Source organism: Pezoporus wallicus, unplaced genomic scaffold (genome assembly GCF_028554395.1).
Source record: "Pezoporus wallicus isolate ANWC-B61680 ecotype Strahan unplaced genomic scaffold, APGP_CSIRO_Pwel_v1 contig_8747, whole genome shotgun sequence".
NCBI classification, from domain to species: Eukaryota; Metazoa; Chordata; class Aves; order Psittaciformes; family Psittacidae; genus Pezoporus; species Pezoporus wallicus.
In genome coordinates this window covers 1,197,831-1,217,967 of record NW_026641976.1, presented here as the reverse complement: position 1 = coordinate 1,217,967, position 20,137 = coordinate 1,197,831, and the positions used below count along the sequence as shown (strand labels likewise).

The 20,137-nt window shown below is 39.0% G+C and overlaps 1 protein-coding gene across 5 annotated transcripts; it reads left to right on the top strand.

The window, feature by feature from the left end:
* Positions 1 to 360: 360 nt before the first annotated feature.
* Positions 361 to 18,958, top strand: ZBTB21 (zinc finger and BTB domain containing 21). Of its 5 annotated transcripts, none has more exons than XR_008974542.1 (4): positions 361 to 539; positions 4,007 to 4,182; positions 10,451 to 13,791; positions 18,808 to 18,958. XR_008974542.1 is itself a non-coding variant. In XM_057426355.1 (3 exons), the coding sequence occupies exons 2-3, from the start codon at positions 4,049 to 4,051 to the stop codon at positions 13,635 to 13,637; spliced, it is 3,321 nt and encodes a 1,106-aa protein (XP_057282338.1). In that variant the 5' UTR covers positions 361 to 539; positions 4,007 to 4,048; the 3' UTR covers positions 13,638 to 14,856. The 5 variants fall into 5 exon arrangements, 3 of the variants coding, with proteins under 3 accessions (XP_057282338.1, XP_057282340.1, XP_057282339.1); XR_008974541.1 differs by lacking the exon at positions 18,808 to 18,958 and adding an exon at positions 15,950 to 16,256; XM_057426355.1 differs by lacking the exon at positions 18,808 to 18,958 and having other exon boundaries at positions 10,451 to 14,856.
* Positions 18,959 to 20,137: the final 1,179 nt, after the last annotated feature.

Here is a 20,137-nt window from a genome sequence, read left to right as displayed (position 1 = left end):
CTGCGCCGGCGCGGCTGTGGCGGAGCGCCTGCGGTCGTGCTCTTACTTTACGCGCATGTGGGGCGGCGGCGTTGCTGGGTGCGGAGTTCCGCGTAATTGCGCCTGCGCCCCGCTTGCGGTTGGGTGGGGTGGCGGGAAGGCAGGCGCGCGGGGCCGTACGCTCGCCCGCCTGCCCGCTCGCTCGCTCGTGTCGTTCCCCCCCCCCCCCCCCCCCTTCCCACCTCTACCTGCGCGGGCGGGAGGGTGGCGGCACCGCCTCAGGAGGAGGTTGCCCAGCCCCGCCGCGCCGCAACGGCCGCGTGAGGAGCCGCCGGGGCGCGGCGCCGCGGAGGCTGCCGGCGCTTCCGCCTGTGGGGCGGCCCGCGGGCAGGTGGCGGCTCCGGTCTTGAGCTGTGAAACATGGCAGAGGAGCCGGGGGGGCTGCGTCTCGGTGCTGTAGGTCCTCCCCGGTGTGTCTTGAAGGGAGAGCCGCGCTAGCCTGCGCGTTTCAGGGCGGAAAGCATCCCAGCAAGGTTCCTGCGGCGTATAAGTACATGCAGGTATTAAAGTGTAGCTTTGACTAGTCCAAGTGTTCTTTGGCTGTGTTAGTCATGAGGAAAAAGTGTGTCTCGTAATCTAGCGGGAAAGTCCTTCCTCTGGACTGCACAGCAGCGTGTGCTGTGCCTGCAGAAAGCTGTGGGAGGTGTTTGACCTGACCACAGCTGTCAGACAATCTTACTTTTAAAGTCCATACTGTCACTGTATGTCCAGATTGGATACAGCTCATGTGAAGTACTGAACGGCAGGAAAACTCAAAGGAGTTATTACTGAGACAGGAAATACTGTGGAATCTAATTCTGTCCTGAGTAAGTTCTTAATAATGAAATGGCACTTGTTTTAAAAGCTATTTGTTTTTTTTTTTTGTTGTAGTGGGAGTAAGCGGTAGGTAGGCTGCAGGTATAAGAAGGGATTATGGTGAATTCCATACGGTGAGGATCTTGTAGTTTAGTTACAGTTAATATTGTTATCCTCAGATAAAAGCTCATATCAATATAGATCTTTTTAATGTGTTTTTTGTACAACAAGGTTTTCAATACTAAATGAGGGGTAGTAGATGTGTGTTACAGGTAAATCTACTGCTTTTTGTTTGTGTTGCCTGAACGCTGCCAGTTACAGTGTTCTGTTCTGACTTTGTGCTGACAAACCATCTGCTTTGACTAAAATTTTCCACCAGGGTTATGGTGATGTTCTTAAGGGGAAGTTTTGAGCAAACTTTAGCAACTGTTTTTATAAACCTTGTTGGCAAAAAACCGCAAATTATGTGGCCTTTTTTGTGGTGGAAGGGCATCTGACATCGCTTTCTCTCAGAAATTTTATTACCCACATGCTGTATGGTTGTAATCTCATAAGAACATTTGGTTTACCTGTAGGAAGTCCAGACATCTAAAGATGCTGCGAACATCTAAGGAACTGTCATTTGCATGTTCTCAGCAGGGACTTGCAGGGAGATGTCACAAATGACAACCTGTGGAGTTTTTAGCTATAACGATGTGTGCCAGACACATCTCCAGCTCTGAGCTCCCCTGCGGCCACTGGAATGAAGATGACCCCTTGGGAGCAGAACTGAGAGTGAGTGATCATGTCTTTCACTCTCAGTGGTGTTCTTGCTCCTCCACTAATTTCAATATTGCCTTGTGATCCCAAACAGGATTAAAGTCATAATGAGTTAGGTGCTTTTTTTAATGCATAAGGTAACTTATCCTTTAGTATGCATTATCACTTATTTGATGAAAAAAGAGGCAATAGATTCTAAGTTCCTGAAGTCCTTTTTGCATTCTACCTTTAATCGTACACCAGTGTGATACATGTTGATATTTGTGCTTCCTATTCCTAGTGTGTAGGTTCCTGGTGGCAGGGTGATACTTAGGTGACTCAAATTCAACATGTTTCTCAGTCTGAGAATGCTGCAGATCACTAGAAGCTTGATTTCGCTAAGAGATTGGGGTTTGTGAGCTCATGTTTTTGTGTTTTTGTGTCTGTGATGCTAGAGAATACCGATATCCAGAGAATTAAATAGTTAGTGCTGTGATTTTCATAGTAGCGCTGACTACGCTTTCCTTAAAATTAGTTAGAGGCATGCTGATGTTTGGGTTTAAAGGATAACTTTACAGGAAGCCATGAGCTTTTTTACCATATTGAGGTTGTTTCTTTTCGAACTTAAGTAGCTGTGAAGCAGATACCATAAAAATAACATCAAGTAATTTCCCATTACAGTAGTCAAGATTTTGACAGTTGTTTCATCTGAGAAATAGTGATAAGTATGGTCTATAAACACGTGTAGACTTCCAGGGTGGAGGAAGGAGGAGCTGGGAGAGGAAGTTGGGCTGTAACCACCATATGGTTTGTACTGCACTGGGAGGTACTATGCTCTGAGTCACGCACCACAGTCACAGCTATTTCCAGCTCTCATTAAAAGAAATTATCAACTTCTGAGCGAGTGAGCTGTTTCATAATGAACTCTACTACTTTTAATGATCTGCGATGCTTGGTAGGGAAGAAAAAGAAATCTTGAGAGGCAGCAAAATCTTTTGTTGCAAGTGGAAAGACTGCAGTATGCCCTGCTTTAAAATGTATGTTCTGTGCAAAGGGATTTGCTTTCCCAAAATATTTATAGTATAGATTTAATATTAGCCTATGTGCTGTAATTTTTTTCCTTCTTTTTCTTAATGATAATATTTAAGACAACAATTCTCTTACATTTTCTTTCATTCAGCAGTGAAATAAAAAAGTAACTATCTGTTGCCTTTGATTATTGGCTACTTTATGTATTACGTTGTTCCAGAATAGTTTGAGCATATTTTATGAGCAGGAGAGGAAGTGTTATGCAGTAGTTCCACCTTCTTAAACTCATTTTGCCTCCACCACTGCCACCATCAGTTCAGCAGCCTTACAGACCATCAAAATAGAATTTTATCACCTAGTCCTGATTGTTGAGGGGGTTTTCTCTCTGAGATTTAGTGAACACACCTCTGTGGTACAAAACCTTTCGTACAGTCTGTGATGAAAAGGCATGAAAAATCCTTTGGCCATATAATTTCAAAAAAAATGTTGTAATGCTTTGTCCTGCCATAGTAATCTGTATACAATTAAATTGCAGTCTTCAGGAAAGGAAGAAGTATTTTCACTTTTTTTGTCTCAGAGCATTAATCTCCTTATCCATGGTTTGTCCTGCATCAGCACTTTAACGGTGTGAGTAATCTTTAGGTTGCAGTTCATTCTCAGTAATCTCTTCTTGATAAGTTGTGGTGAGCACAGAGACAGTTCTTACATGGTGAACAGTGGGTGTCTCTGCCACTTCTCGCTCCCCATCCCTCTCATCCACTGCTTTTCCTCCACCATTGTGTGGCTCAGGCACAGACCGGCGCCAAGCCTGACACCAAAGTACACTAGAACTAGGATTGTGCCACTGTTCTCAGTGGGGTGGGTGCCCACGAGCTAAAAAAGCATTAAAGGTACTTTGGGGTGAACTCTTTGGTGTTCTGGTCTGAATACATTTGTGAGTATCTTCAGAGAATCTTTTAAAAATTGTGTACTTGAATAGTAAATATGCCTCGCAAAAGCCCTTTCGAAGTAAGAAACGTGAGGAAAAGCAGCAGAATTACAGTGGTTTCTAATCACTGTTTGCCACAATGTAATTTACCTGTCACAACCAAAAGGAATTGGTTTAATTTGTGCCAGGGTATAACTCTTAAGTACAGTCTTTCAGCTGTTGAGTTAAATGGCCACATTCCCTGGAAGTTCAGTAAGAACGGGGCCAGCTCCTCTCTCATAAATACTTTTGAGGAAAGTGTTCTTGTTCATGGAGGGGGATTTTTAATTATGAATTTTAAGGTATGTGAGATGTTGCCTGCCTCCAAATGCACGTGGACTTTGAATAAGCTGAAAATCTTCCATGTGCTATTCATGACCTTGTAAATCTCTTATGTAAAACTCATGTAAAATTGCTGTTGTCTTTCCCCTTTTGCAGTATCGTCTTCCCAGTATCTTGCCCATAATTACTGATGGCTGAATGGAGATGATGGCTGAATGGCGTTTTCTTTGGATCCCTTCAGTGGGTGGAAGATACCTGCGTTCCCTGAATCATAGGTTTCTCACTTGGCAATTTTTAGGCCCAGGTTTTATATTAGTTTTGCATGTTTCAGAGTAAGTGCATTACTTTTCCCCCAGTCTCTTGTTTTCTTACAGAAATCTTAGTGTAAACACAATTCTGTTGATAGAAAAGTACCTTATCGTCATATAATTGGCTTCTCTTCCCATCTGAAATGTACTTTGCCTGTACAAAGCACCTTTATATTAATAGAAATGTGCCCACAAGTAAGGCTTGTCATTTTCACTATACCAGCAAAATCAAAAGCAGTATGTAGACAAGATTTTATTGTGAATTGAGACAGTTAAACAGGGAAAAAAAGTGGCTTATATAGTAAAGCAGATAACGGAATATTATTCAGTTTGGTAAGTGTATCTCAGCATTACCAGAAAAATAATAAAGTCAACCTGGAGAAAGAATATATGTGTGTATGTTTGTGTGTCTCCCCTTCTTCAAATTCTCAATTTCATGCATCTCTTACCAAAAAGTCATACGAAATATTTCTGCAGATGAGGTTTTTGTAGGTGTTTCTGTTGTATAGCCATCAAGCCTTTTGAGCTTGCCCCATCAGAGACTAATGGCAATGTTCTGAAACTCAGGAGAATAAAACCTGAAGGGACTTTTAGCGAAAGATATTTTTTAAGTTTCTTAGTCCCTTGATTTAGTTTACAGAAACTTGGATGATGAGTTAGACACCTTTTGCTTGAGGCATTGAGGCTAAGCACAAATACTTTCTCAAACTGTGTTTGCTGTGTTTTAATCTTCATGGACTCTTTCAAGAAGAACCAGAAAAGCTCACAGCTAGTGCCCTCTCCCTTATATCTAGTAGCTGTGCAATCCTGCGGCTGGCTGGATCAGTTTGCTGATCTGACAGCGAGCTAGTCCTTCCCTGGTGAGGGAGGAGAGATGAATTGCTCCTTGCAGGAGCTCCTTGCAGGAGCAATCCCTGGTTAGGTTAGACTGAGAGTAAAATGACATTGCACGCTTAGCTGCTGCTTGTTTGTAAACAAGAGTAAGGACCAGTGGAACTTTGTGGTGCTACTCTGACGTCTTGTAGTTTGCTGCAAGTTGGGAGGAGCTATTTTGAGTGTCAGTTGGCAGAACTAAGGGTACTGCATGTGAAAAGTAGCCTCTAATTTCAAAGGTAATTTCTTATATCAGGATACCTGTTAATTCTTTGTCTCTAGTGGGGGGCAAAATAAACTGCACAATATTATAGAATTTCTTCCTTTGCTCTAAATTTCTTCTGCTTTCTGTGTGAAGGATGAGTGGTTGAAAATTAATACATCAATTTCACACACTAGCAAATACATTATTTATCTGATTTTATGCCTGTCTTCATACCAGTGTCTCCTTGCTGATGACCCATTGGAAAAGAAAAAAAGTCTGTCTTCATGGAGAAAGTCTGCAGTATTATTTCCAGTGAAAACAGTGATAGCCATTTAAATCACATTTGGTTCAATCCAGAAAAACAGAATCCCCAAACTTGCAACGAGAGATTACTCAAATATTTGGTTAGAAAAAGATTATACAAGTGCAAACAACCTTGCTCTGCAGGTTTGGAGCTTTCACATATAGCTTTTGGGGATGTGTAGCAGGGAGTGTGTCTGTAAATATATATACATGGACTGTAGGAGAATATCTGTGTTGCCAAGGCTGTTGATGGGAGCAGAGGCATTTGATGAACTGCTGTCAAACTGACATAATAAAATCCAACATATGATCCTTGAGTAGAAGTTTAAGCAGTGTAGGTTCCTTTTGTATCTGAACTCATGGTGAGTAATGAAACGTTTTTTCCCCTGTTGTGTCTGAAGCAGCATGTGAATTTTCAGAGCCTTCAAATCCTGTGCAAAGCACTTGCAACTGAGTGCAATATTCCCGCATTTACAGGGGGATACACCAGGAAGTCATTTGTGTTTCCTGGCTGACTTATAATCCATGTTTCTATGTGTTTTTCAGTGGGTTTGCTCCCACCATACTTCTTGTGTACGTTATCCCTGTTGAAACCCCTGTTCAGTCCCCAGTCTTGCCAGTCTCCTCTGTTGTTTCTTCCTCCTTCCTTGTATTCTCCGCTTCTAGCTGCGGTTTCTTACAGCCCTGGTGCTCCTTGCTGCGGCGTTGCATCCATTAAGTGTTTCAGGTTCTCACTGCCACCCCCAGCATGCTGTTAACACAGCTTTAGCTGACAGCTATGTTGTTGTAATGGAAGTCAGCAGGCAACATCAACATCTTATTTTAGTCGCTTGTGTATTTGCAAGTGCAAGCTGTTATGCTGAAATTGTTCACATAAATACCTGCCTAATTCTACCAGTAAGGTTTCAGCATCAGTCACTTCATTGCTTCTTAAGGTCAAGTTTCAGATGGGCAGAGCTGACCAAACCACTTGCTGACAAAGAAAGGGTAGGTTCTTGTCTTCTTTTGCTGCAACTCTGGTGCTTATTTGACCTCTCGGTGAGCTGGTTAAGCTCCTAACAGTAAACCAGCAAAAATATCTAAAAAGCTGGATTGATTTTGTTTGTTTCCCGTTTCATTTTAGGGAGCTGAATCAACTTACTGGGAGGGCAAATGAGCAGCAGAGATGGTGAAAGGAAGAGAAGGGTACCACAGGGCTGGGAGGATGACATGTTATAGTAAGGGGTGGAGGGGAGGAAGGGGAAGTACCACTTCAAAAGCAGGTGTATGTTGAAGATCAATAAGCTGCTGGGCCAAAGATTAAGCTTTTTCACCCTTTGCTTGTGAAGAGCAATTTCCTTTTGTCAGAAAGTAATTTTGAAATAGTAGAATTGTCTTTTTCTATCCTTGTTCAAAACCAAAATAAAATAATCTTGCACCAAATTTGGTATTTAGATTTCTGAAATCTTGTTTGCTGAGATTGGTAGAGAGGGCTGTTGAAGACTGACACTAAAATCAGGAAGGCTGCAGTGCTCCAGCTGAACTAGCCCTTCTTGGGTCTGGACTCTTGCTGTCACTGTTCCTCCTGAGGACCAGCAGCTGCTGGCGTGTGGCACCTGAACACAGACAATAGGAGATTTTTCTGCTATGCTCCTACTGTTCCCTTGATGTAACCCATACATTATGGAATTGAAGAGGAAAAAGCTTTGTTTCCAGTGAGTAGCAAAGGTGGCTGGAAAAGAATGGTTGGAGAGAATAGAAGCAGATTATCTGGAGGAAAAACGTTAGGTAGTTAGTGGCAAAATAATCTTCGGCTGAGGAAGTACGAGTCCTCAAACACCTGTAATCAACATCTAGTATTCAAGAGACTGCCATAGTTCTGTTATCTGCAGATAACAGGCTAGGCACACCTTTTTGTGTCAGGCTGAGCACAGGGAGCCAAGCATTGGCTGTGAGGACAAACTGTTGTAAGGAGTTTTTGTCTTCCTGTGGCTGCTCCACTACCACCATTTGCTGCCTCTTCAGTTATGCCAATGCAATTGTTCTTGAGATTGTGGTTTAATATAAAAATTGACCAGCATTGGAAAAGAAACAGTATTTGGGTTTTTTATTTATTATCTGAGCTGCAGTGTAAAACATGCCTGCGAATATTTGTACTGGCAGGGCTGAAGGAGTGAACTGCAGTGTGCAGTCTCTGATCAACTTTGTTATTGAAAAGTGTTCATGTAGTAAAATTTTAATTCAGTGTACATTTGCTGTAGTAGTCTTTGGCATTTTTTTGTATCTAAATATTTCAGGCTTTCAGTTGATCTGTGTAAACATCTTAAAATGGTTCTGCAAACCAGTTCTGGTTTGGTCCTTGAAGTATCATAGCTTGTTTTATTTCTGACTGTTACATTTAAAGGCTATTAAGCTGAAAGTCAAGCGCTTGAATTAGGAAATTCCAGGATTAATGCTGCCTTTGCAGGATTAATTATGTCCCTTGCCATTTGTGTATGTTGCGGCCTTGGTTACTGTTAAAGTGACACAGTTATATTGTACAAAAGAGTTCTGCCTCCACCTCACAGAAGCGACTGCTCTGAGAATAAAAGGGAGGATCGTAGTGGAATGCTTATCCCTGTCTTATTTAATGTAATAAATTGAAGGTGTCCTGTGAATAAAAAGAATGTAGAAGAAGGATGTGTGACTTGGATTCTGCTTTAGACCTGCAGATTTTACACCTGTCTCTACTAATAGCATTACTGGTTTATGAGACTGTTGTAAGGAACACATAGTAATTACATGGTGTTTACTCTGTGAGTGTCTTACACAAAACACAAGGCCTGGGTAAAGCAGATTAAAATGAAATACCTGAAAATATTTCAAAACATTTGACTAATATATTCCTTTCCTACTGTGTTCTTGAAGTATGGGTTCTACACCTGCTTCTGTTGGATTTCTCTATAATACTGCTTCAGTTCAAGTTTCCTTCATAAGCATACTATTCATCTGTTACCTCCATATCCTATGCTACAACTTGCATCCAGATGAATCACTTGAGTTTGCAAATTCAGTGTCTTTCAGATGAAGCTAAAGGAAAAGATGCATTCCTGGAACACTCGTTCTAATAACACTCCTTGTGTTAATGCATGCTTAGGCCATGGGACTGGATTAGAGCCAATCAAACTCCACCACTTTAAATTGCAGTGGCATCTGCAAAGGATACGGGTAGCACTGACAGTCGTTCTAAGCAAAACATAGAAAGCTAACTTAAGTCAGATTGGTTTCTCAAATTCATAGAAGCTTGACTGCTCTGCATTTTTTAGGGGGATTGGGGGAATTATGCATTGTAACTCTGATGTGAATTAAGGATAAATTAGTGTTTATGAAATGATACTGCAAAGCGCTGAAACACTCAGTACCAATCGAGTGAGGAAACAGAATTCTGCTTTTGCTACAGTCATGATGCTGTTAAGTCATTCAGACAAGGTAGTTTGAGATCTAGAGGTGGTAGCTTAGCCCTATGGTATGATCAATGCCCCACGACTCTGAATGCAGCACACTTTTAAGTCATTTCTCAATAATACCGATTTAGACTTTGATCACTTACTTGTATCCATTTGTTATAAGATATACCACCCACATTAATCAAAGGGTTATAGCTTCTTAATATTGTTTTTTATTATCAGTTTTCCTTGTGAGCTGATGAATAGTGAAACCTTTTTGTTGTAGCGGCATACATCATGTATAAATTATAAACTAAAGAGTAGTTTCTCAAGTCAGCTGTGAAAGAAGAGAATTGCTTCAATCAGACACATCACTGGCTTGTTTTACTACCACCATGGAGGAAGATAGTGTAAAATTCTTAAAGGTTAACTTGAACAGAATTGTAAGCGCATGCATGAGAAAAGAAAATTGGATATTGCTGATTTCTCTATGTCTGTGCATGCGCACAGATAATACAAATTTCAGCTCGTGTCCCAGAAGTTCTTGGTTTAAACCAACTTAAAACCTGAGTCTCTTCTTTTGTTAAGATCTAATTAGGAGCAGTGTACTGAGTTACTGAGATATCCTGCAGTAAGAAGCAGGTTGTGTTTTGAAGCATATGGAAATGGAGATTTCTGTACTGCAGTTTAATTGGTGCTTAGTGTACTCTTGGATGCATCTGAGGATAGCTGTTCCTCAACTTTATGGGTTGTGGGCATAAAGTGCTCTTATTTTAACAAATAAAACAGAGTTAGAATAAAGCAAGCACAGATACTTCAGTTATAGTTGTGTCACTTCCAAGAAACGAGATCCTGTCCGTGCAGTTATAAGTGACATATTTGATAGCTAGAAGTATATATTAACAATACTTATTAAGCCTAAGCAAACATTATGAATGAATCTAGATTACAGACAATAATCCTGTTTTCTTCTGCCTTCCCAGTATTGCTCTTTCCATCATCCTATTAAAAATTATAACAAAATCCTGTTAATTTGTTTATTCAGCAGGAAACCGACAGGGTTACTTAACCTCAGAAAAGTGGCTTGGCATAACTGAGCTTTAGATATCTGATTCAAATAGTTTATCAATGTAGTTGTCAAGATAGATCTTCATAAAGCTAAAGCTGAGATGATAGTGAAAGGATTGAACTGTTCCATCATGTGGACAGATATATTGCTGGAAGAAAACACAGTCCACCAGTTAGTTAGGTGTAATATTCTTGTTGTAAAATGAGTATTTAGCACTGTATTTGAAAGCAGGCACATGAGATGGTTCTTCTCATGCTTGTGGTAACAGTTTTATTCTAATTCCCATAGCTTTCCTCCAGACAAGATGCTTTCTTCAGCACTGTTGATGTTGGGTTAGCCAGTTTATGAAATACAGAGGGATTAGGTGTGTTTACTTTAATCTCTAACAACTGTTCACAAGAGGTAACCTGCAACTTCTTTTTTGTTGTTCTTTTTCAGAAACACCAGAATCATGGAGGGGCTCTTGCATTACATAAATCCAGCTCATGCCATTTCACTTCTAAGTACACTGAATGAGGAGCGTCTAAAGGGACAGCTGTGTGATGTTGTTCTCATTGTAGGAGATCAGAAATTTCGAGCTCATAAAAACGTTCTGGCTGCCAGCAGTGAATACTTCCAGACTCTGTTCACGAATAAGGAGAATGAGTCTCAGTCAGTGTTTCAACTTGACTTTTGTGAGCCAGATGCTTTTGATAATGTATTAAACTACATTTATTCTTCATCCTTGTTCATTGAGAAAGGCAGTCTTGCAGCTGTGCAAGAGTTGGGCTACAGTCTTGGAATATCCTTTCTTACAAACATTGTTTCTAAGAGTCCTCAAGCTCCTTTTCCTGCTTGCCCTATGAAAAAGATACTGTATCAAGATGAAGATGAAAGTAGTTCTCAGAAGAGAAGTGTCATTGTCTGTCAGAACAGAATTGAAGCACAAGTGAAAGGTATAAATCAAACACATGATTTAAGCCATACTTCTAAACCTTCATCCTCTGTTGCTGTCAAAACTAGCAGTAGACCACAAGTAACAAAACCAGCTGAAACCCTTCACAACTTGTCACTGACTGAAAGGAGATGGCTGAAAGAAAGCCCTGCGAGCTATACCAAGGTTCATGAAACTTCTGGAACTGTGGAGGATCAGAGCAGAGGTGGTTTACTGAAAAAGAACACAGTACTTCCTCAAATGCCTTTAGCAGAAAAAGAAATTGCAAGCGATGAACCAGGAAGCAGTGGTCAGCTTTTAAGAGGAAAGGCTGCAGAGATGTCATTAAAAAGATCGCGCCCACCAGTCTTGTCTCTGCGTGGTACATCAGAATCTACGTTTTTGTTGCGAGAGGCAGGAAAAGGAAGTTGTCAAGGTGAAGACAGGAATTTGCTATACTACTCAAAGTTAGGGCTAGTAATCCCATCTAGTGGATCTCGTCCAGAAAACCAAAGTATTGACAGAAGTGGGCCACTTGTAAAAAGTCTCCTTCGAAGATCACTGTCCATGGACAGCCAGGTTCCCATTTACTCACCTTCTGTTGACCTAAAACCTTCACAGGTATCATCATCCTCCTCACCAGGAATTAATGATTCCCAGAAGACATTTAATGTTGTATCTCAAAAGTCATCCTTGAAAGAGTCATCAGAGAAATTAGTCGCAGATGAAAAACCACAGGTAATACACCCACATCGCCTTAGGTCTTTCAGTGCCTCTCAGTCAACTGATAGGGAGGTTGCTTCTCCTCTCACAGAGGTGCGAATAAAAACTGAACCTAGCAGTCCACTTTCAGATCCTGCTGAAATAATAAGAGTTACAGTGGGTGATGCTTCAGCATTGGCAAATAAAGACTTTTCTTTTAAAACTGAGGATGATCATAAGGAACCAAGCAGCCTTCCAGCAAAGAGGAGATTTCAAGCTGATAGAACAATACCATTCAAGAAACTGAAGGCAGATGAGCAGGGTTCTCCTGGGTCAGAAGATAACTTTGAGGAAGGCTCAAGCCCTACGCACCTTGATGCTGATTTTCCTGATTCTGATGTCAGTAAAGATGAATACAGTGAGTTGGAAGAAGCAAGGCCAAATAAAAAATTTAAATGCAAGCACTGCCTTAAAATTTTCAGGTCAACAGCAGGTCTTCATCGTCATGTTAACATGTATCATAATCCAGAGAAGCCCTATGCTTGTGACATATGCCACAAGAGGTTTCACACAAATTTCAAAGTGTGGACGCACTGCCAGACGCAACATGGAATTGTGAAGAATCCCTCACCAGCTTCCAGTTCGCATGCTGTTTTGGATGAAAAATTCCAAAGAAAACTGATTGATATAGTGAGAGAGAGAGAAATTAAGAAGGCTCTAATCGTTAAACTAAGACGTGGCAAGCAAGGTTTTCCGGGACAGTCTGCTTCACAAGCACAACAAGTCATCAAAAGGAATTTAAGATCGAGAACCAAAGGAGCCTATATTTGTACCTATTGTGGGAAAGCGTTTCGTTTCCTCTCACAATTTAAGCAGCACATAAAAATGCACCCAGGAGAGAAACCAATTGGAGGAAATAAGGCTCTTAAGCAGAAAGATCATATTCATATTGAAAGTCCAGCAGAAAACAAAGAGGTTTATCAGTGCCGTCTTTGCAATGCTAAGCTCTCTTCACTTATTGAACAGGGAAATCATGAGCGACTCTGTAGAAATGCTACTGTCTGTCCTTACTGCAGCCTTAGATTTTCTTCTCCAGAGCTGAAGCATGAGCATGAAAGCAAGTGTGAATACAAGAAGCTTACTTGTCTTGAGTGTATGCGTACCTTTAAATCATCCTTTAGTATTTGGCGTCATCAAGTTGAAGTTCATAATCAAAACACAATGGCTCCATCAGAGAACTTTTCTTTACCTATCCTGGATCACAATGGTGAAATAACTAGTTCATCAAGATTGCCTCCTCAGGCAGAATCCAATAAAATGAACAATTTTGTTACTGCAAAGGAAGATGGTGTGTTCAGTGATTCGTCAGAACAAATAAATTTTGATTCTGAAGATTCCTCGTGCCTCCCTGAAGACCTGAGTGTTTCCAAGCAGTTTAAAATTCAGATCAAAGAAGAGCCTGTGGATGATATAGAGGATGAGGTCACCGAAACGAGCAGGGAACCGAAGGAAGTAGTCTCCAACAAAGATGCTGGTCTGTGGCCCTGTGAAAAGTGTGGGAAGATTTTCACTGTACGCAAACAACTGGAGCGTCACCAAGAGCTGTTATGCTCTGTGAAGCCATTTATTTGTCACGTGTGTAACAAGGCCTTCAGAACCAACTTCCGGCTGTGGAGTCACTTCCAGTCTCATATGTCACAGGCTGCAGAGGAGTCCACAAATAAGGAGCCTGAGATATGTCCACCAGCTAATTCTCCATCACCCCCACCCTTACCTCCTCCCCCACCCCTCCCCAAAATCCAGCCTTTGGAGCCTGATAGTCCGACAGGCTTATCTGAAAGCTCCACTACTACTGAAAAATTGTTTGTACCACAGGAGTCAGATACACTCTTCTATCATGCTCCACCACTCTCAGCAATCACTTTCAAAAGACAATACATGTGTAAACTCTGTCATAGGACTTTCAAGACTGCTTTTAGTCTTTGGAGCCATGAACAGACACACAATTAGCTTTAACAGATAAGTTTAAAAGCTGGTTCATTGGAGGCTGTGTTCAGGATCTCAGATGTATGCCATGTAAACTAGAAATTCAAGAGGATCAAAGTGACAACAAGGATGACGAAAAATTTGGAATTTGTGATGCTGCTTGGATTTGAAGATTAAGGTAAACTAACTTGGTTAGTAGATAGCAGAGTAATTTAAAATACTGTGGTCTGGGATCTAATAGTAACAGAATGATTTTAATTTCATTTAACACTGAAATGCGATCACATCTGGATTGTATGCATGGATCTTCATCCCGTGATGTTGGTGTGTGCGTGTGTATTATATATAAAGTTATATATTAAATGAAAGAGTAACAACAATTTGGAGTCTAACTGTGAGTTTATAGTAGTGAAATACTGTAACCAACTTCATTATTTTATGGTTTTTTTTAAGAAATAAACACATGAGCTCCATATAAATACTTGCCATGCACTTGCAGTTAGGGAGGAAGTGGATGGAGTGTCTTGCTATATTGACTTAGGTCTTAGAAACCTTTAGCAATAACAAAGAAACCTCAAGTTTGAGTAATCCTGATGTTATTGGATACAAATGTTTGATATTTTAAGGGAACATAGGATTGTTTTTTTGTTATATGGAACTTGTGCAGATTAAAATAGAAAGTCAGCAATATTATTAAGATTTTATATAAAAAGTAGCAGCAAGCCTGCTTTCAGCCATTTAATTATATGTTTCTAAGGAAAATTGGGTGGGAGGGTGTACTTTACTTTCTATAATGTCCAAAGACTAATTTACTATAGATACTTTGGTAGTTGAAGTCGTATTAACAGCCATCTTAATGCAAATGGTACTGTTTATAATATGAACTAAGATTGAATGGATGTCAGACAAGTTTCATAATTTTGTTTCCACTATTTGTACAACTGTTTGTAATTCTAACTACAAAGGAATGTATAACTATTAAATCAAAAAGAGAGCTCATTAAGGCACAGAAGATGAGTTCTGTTCCTACACAGAGTAATAAGCTTGGCCATGAGTACGAAGATATGTTTTAATATAAACTAAAAATGTAAATATTTATATAGACACCTGTATAAATGAAGAAGTATGTATTTGAAATTTGTATTAAGCATACATATCCAGCTCAAAGCAGAGGAAAAGCATCACACTACAATCACTGCATTTTATGAATACAATGCATAGAATATTTCTTTCTGACGCTTTCTGTCATGTGTGATACTGTGTTGCAGTTTTCTGATTTATTGAAAATCATGGTAATTATGGGATGCAGGTATTTTGGTGTGGTTCCGTTATTTTACCTCAAATCAACTGGAGTGTTTAGTATGAGATCATTGATATTTACCAGAAGCTATAGTAAGGGTCCAAAATTACTCTGTAAGTAAAAGAAATATTTACCCAGAAGTAGGTGGGAAACTAACGGTGAAAAATTCTTCTACTAGAATTTAAACTTGGAGTGGTGATGAATTAAAGTGAACATAAATGATGCAAACAGTGTTTATGATCCTGACCAACTTTACCCTGTGTGGGCTGGGAGAAGGGATTTGCATTCCACACTACATACTCTTGAGTCCAGTCTGTGTTTGCTGAAAACAACAGGTCATGAGTTCCAGGGGAAGCAGGAAAGAATCTTTAATTTCAGCATCTCAAGTAAGAAGAATTGCAAGCTGATACCAAGATTTAGGCAAATCAAGCACAAATGTAACTCCTAAGAATCTGAAGATGGGAATCCTTAGTTAGGCACATGCAGGAGGAGATTCTTTTCTCAGTGAAAGCCCAAGTGTGTCAGAGCACAGAGTTTTTTTATCATTATTTTTCCTGTAAGTTAAATTTAAAAGAATTGGCTCAGGATGGACCCCTGACGTTTTTTCAGCTACCAAAATATTGCAATGTTCCTTTCAAGCCTCTTCTGTTTCAGTTTTGTTTAAAATTGTTACTGAACACTTCTAATAGTAACGTGTTATTCTTTTTTTTTTTTGGTCCTCTTTCAGGCAAATGATACCTGAATATGATTGCGCTAATTTGTTAGAGTATCAGTTAAACTCTTTTGGTGACATTGCAATTAAAACAAGGTACTTGTTTAATAGTGACATTTTTAGTTACAGACTTTTTTATTTCACCTAATTAAGACTAAATCTCTTTCTTACCAGAAATAATTTCAGGACAAGTTTATTGCACTTCACCTGGTTTAATAAAATCAGAAAAACATAAAGCTTCCCTAAGTATCCTTTAAATGTATTTAAGAAATCTGTCCATATAAAATATAATCATGGGGTGGGGGGTTTGTAATAGTTCCTAAGTTTTCATCAATGATTCCTCTACACAACAGTCTGCAAATTTATATGTAGCCTTTTAAAAATCCGTGTGCTTTCTGAAGCAAGATGGCAACTAGGTCAGCTGTGTCATAATGGTCTAACTTCCAACTGGAATTCTGCTATGTAATACAATGATAAATTTCACACACTTAAATGAAAAGTTTGTGCAACAGCTTTGAAGGAACCTTGACTTTTTTCCTAGTACACTATGTGTTATAAAAAAATACATAAAATATTTTGGTCTAAGTAGCCTCTTTCTAAGCGTTTGGGTTTTGGGGGTTTTTTTGTTCGAATTTTTGTAAGTTTTTTTTTGAGCTGTGTGGGTTGGTTTGGTTTTGTTTTTTTTTAATTCAGTTCCTGTTGTTTAATAAAGGAATTCAGGATCTCTGAAGTTTAAATAGGAGATATTTATATAGCAGTTGTGGTTTTCTATTAGCTTTTATACAGTATCTTAAAAAGCCCTTGATAGAAGTGTTTATTTTGGAGGATACCGAATAAATATGCTTCCACTTATATAACTTTAATATATGTTTTAAAACTTAAATTATGGAAAAAAAAATGTTAGTTGCTTGTTTATAAATAAAGGTCTTTTGAAGAGTGTCTAGTTTGGCCTCAGCCAAAATAAAAGGCAAATTTATTGATACAGAAGCCTGTCTTCATCATATTTTGTTTAATATTTTAGCTGTGTGCTAAAGTGACACAAAGTTCGAGGTCTTGTTAAATATAAAAAGTGGTTTGCTTCTTAAATTTTGTGACAGGAATGTGCAGATGTTTTAATATATAGATTAGAATCTTTAATTCTTCATTTTTTTTGCTATTTTTATAATCTGTTGGATATATCTCAGAGGACTATCCTGCTTCAGTAGAAATACAGTGGAAATGTTTCTTGCATTTAAGAGGAGCAGGGTTGAGCCATGAAACGTATTTTGATTTGTTTTTCTTTTCAGGCACTGTGTTGGCAAAGTGTCTAAGTTAAGTTCCTTTAAGATCAGTCTTAATTTTTTAAAAACATGTGCTTAAGCTCTTTGGTAGATTGGGACCATGATCAACCTTGAAAGAGCAATGGCAGAAAATAGGTACAGAACCAAAAGTTTAAGTTAATTTTTCTCTACATAAAAACTGCATCTACAGCTAGGGTATAGTTCTGTAGTTTTATAAAAACAAAGGAGATGAACCAGTAATAATAGAGTCTCTACTTTGGGGGGATTTTTTTTTTTTGTAAGGGGGAGTGAAACACCCTCTGACAGTTAATTGGGCAGGTAACCTGCTGAAGCAGTGGGTGACACTAGAATTTGTCTTACGTGTTTTAGAAGGGAGATGTAGCCTTATCCATGAACCAAAACACAGCTCTGAAAGTCTTCTTCCTGCATTTCCTATTTAGGCAGGCCTTCTAGTGACATCCAGTAGATTTATTTTTTTTTTGTCTGATGTTTGTTTTTCCCCAAGTAAGGGGGGGCCGCAGGTTTGGTCTGAAGCTATACGTACTCTTTGTTTCCAAGCTTCCAGTGATAAAACTACAAGTTACTCACATGGGATAAGGACAGACTATGCCTAACTTTTTGGCACTAAACAGTGAGGGTGCAAATATCTGGCATGAGCCTGTAATCTGGCAGGTGCCTATACTGTTTAATAAAATTGTTTACATTTTCCTACTAGAAGATTTAGATAAAAATCAAAGCAAGCTTAAGGGTTTGGGGTTTTGGGTTTGTTTGGGTTTTTTTTAATGTTACTGTTAATGAATCAGTGTTAAAAACTTTGTTGTTGTTTTTGTTGAACACAGCCTAATAGTATTTTTTTAATGTCATTGATTCTTGTTTATTTAAAATGACTTGTGGAAAACTGTACTATAACTGTTGTACATAAAGGGACACTATCAAGAGAAAGGTTGTATACAGTAAACGTACTTATCTGTATTAAGAATACTTGATATTAATAAAATCAAAGAATTTAAAACCAGGAATTGAGTCATAACAAGCTGCCTTGGCATCCTCAATTGTTGCAAGGATGTCTGAAAAATATATCTGAATTCTGTGGGTTGAGCTTATTTTCCATGTTGCTTTTTCTCTCTCTATTCCAGAATAAAGGACTTAATCCATTTTTTGCTTTTCTGGTTCCTCAGCCATACAAATTACTTTTTAAAGACACAAGCTTCCCACTATTGCAGCAGCATCTTTAATTAAAATACATACATAAACCCAGAACAAACTATCTTTTGCAATGTAACATGCAAAAAACATATAAAGTGCACATTTTAAGGCTTATTCTTGACAGTGTCCCTTTAAAAAAAGCCAGGAAAATGGGATCACTTTTAGTGCTTGGGTACAGAGGAATAGTTTCTTACAGTTTCTAGAAATTTGAATTACCCAATATATTTGCTATGGAGTTTTCCAGTTACACAAAATCACTTGTCATTTTAAAGGATTATAGAGGTAAGACAAAAGAAGCTGGTTTTATAATCCTGTATACTTTACAGTCATTCTATATCCGTTCAATACCTGAGGATGGCTTTTTACTTTTTTTAGGACTGAGACTTAATAGCTTAGGGTAACTTTTTCTTTAATGTAATGTAAATCCATTGCTGCTTTGTACAACTTTTTCTACTGTGTGTTTTCTTTACTTAGATCTTGACTAAGAAATGTTGGCGCCCAATAAACTTACACTTTGTTTCTTTTGAATTACTGTGTCTTATACTGGAATCTCTTGGCAAAGTGTGATGTTATTGTACATACCATTGTGTCTGCGGGATGGGAATTTTGTTTATAAAAGAACATCTTTTGATCTATTTCTTGGATGTAAATGGTATTTTTTACATCACTAAAATAATCGCTTTTTGTTTGTTTTAGTACATGCCCCACTGAACATATTACTGGAAAATACAAGAAAACCAACTGCTTTAAACAATCTCTTAAAAACTTGAGTGCAGCCCAGATTGTGCTTCTTATTCAGAATGGAACTTTCTGGAAGCAAGGTTACATCAACTGAGTATCTCTTTCATCTAAAGAGATGCAAGCCTGGATCAAGCCAGATGTTTGCAAATACATGGTCAGGACTGTTTATGGTATTTTGCAGTGCTCTCATCGAAAGCAGTTTTGCTGCATGTATTTCCCTCTTCAAAACCGCCTGGATGTGGATTCCCATGATGCAGAAAACTGTCTTTTGAGAACAGGGTTTACTAGGCCTCTCTTCAAAGTAAATGAGACATGTTTGAGAACTCTTAGGCCAGTTTTCTCAACTCCTTGGCCTCCACAATGTCTATCCTTTGTGCAGTTTGGTTGAACCCATTGACCAACTTCACTCACATTTAACAGAGGAGCAAGGTCTCCGAAGTTAACCTTTAACAGGTTTCATAAAAATCACTGACTGAGTAGCAAAGAATGGTCTTAGTGGGAAGGACAAGATTTACATCAAGAGCATGTGCTGAGCAGTTACCTGTGGTTTTTACCCCAGCACTTGACATCCCAGCGTGTGCATGTGTACTATCTTGTCAGTGTAAGTAAGTGTGGCAATAGGTCAGGTGAAACATAAGGCAGAGCTGCACTTCAGAAGTTAGGTGAGCTGTGGAAAAGGCAAAGAGAGGGCTGAGGGCTGTTCTCGAAGTTGTTCACGGAGTCATAAATCACCAAAGGTTTGGCTCCCTCTTTCTCCTTTCTGCATAGGGAACTCCTCCAGCTCTTTCCACATCCAGTTAAGATCTACATACAGTCCTCTCTCTTACTGTTTCAGAGCAGACTAAGATCTACTTAAATGCTTCACAGAAAATGCCTGCTCTAGAGACCATGCAACCTGTATTTGATATAAAAGCCAAGAAGCAAACTAAAATGATAAAAAGTTACTGATAATGCTGTAAGTATTATGCATATTTTCATGGTGGTTCTAATTCCAGCTGTCTGCTTCTAAGACAGTGCTCTGCAAACAAATCAGTAATGTTTACTTACTTTCCCTTCACAGGATGTTTCCAGTTATCACTCTTTTTTTAATATACAAACACTAAGAGGATATTTTTTACTTCTTGTATTACAAGTATCCTACGTGGGTAATATTTGTTTCCAGTCCTGAAATATTCTGATAATAAGAATTTTCAAGGTCTTGGCTGCAGGGAAGCAACGTACACAACTTCTATTTCCACTTCATATTACATGTGTTGAAAGAGTATATAGAAAGCAAAGACAGTTT

What these genes read in the sequence shown, in the direction of transcription:
- ZBTB21 (XM_057426355.1), top strand. Translation starts at nt 4,049, where the DNA reads ATGGAGATGATGGCTGAATGGCGTTTTCTTTGGATCCCTTCAGTGGGT. An exon ending in TTAGTTTTGCATGTTTCAGA is followed by an intron (nt 4,183 to 10,450) that starts GTAAGTGCATTA and finishes GTTCTTTTTCAG; the next exon opens with AAACACCAGAATCATGGAGG.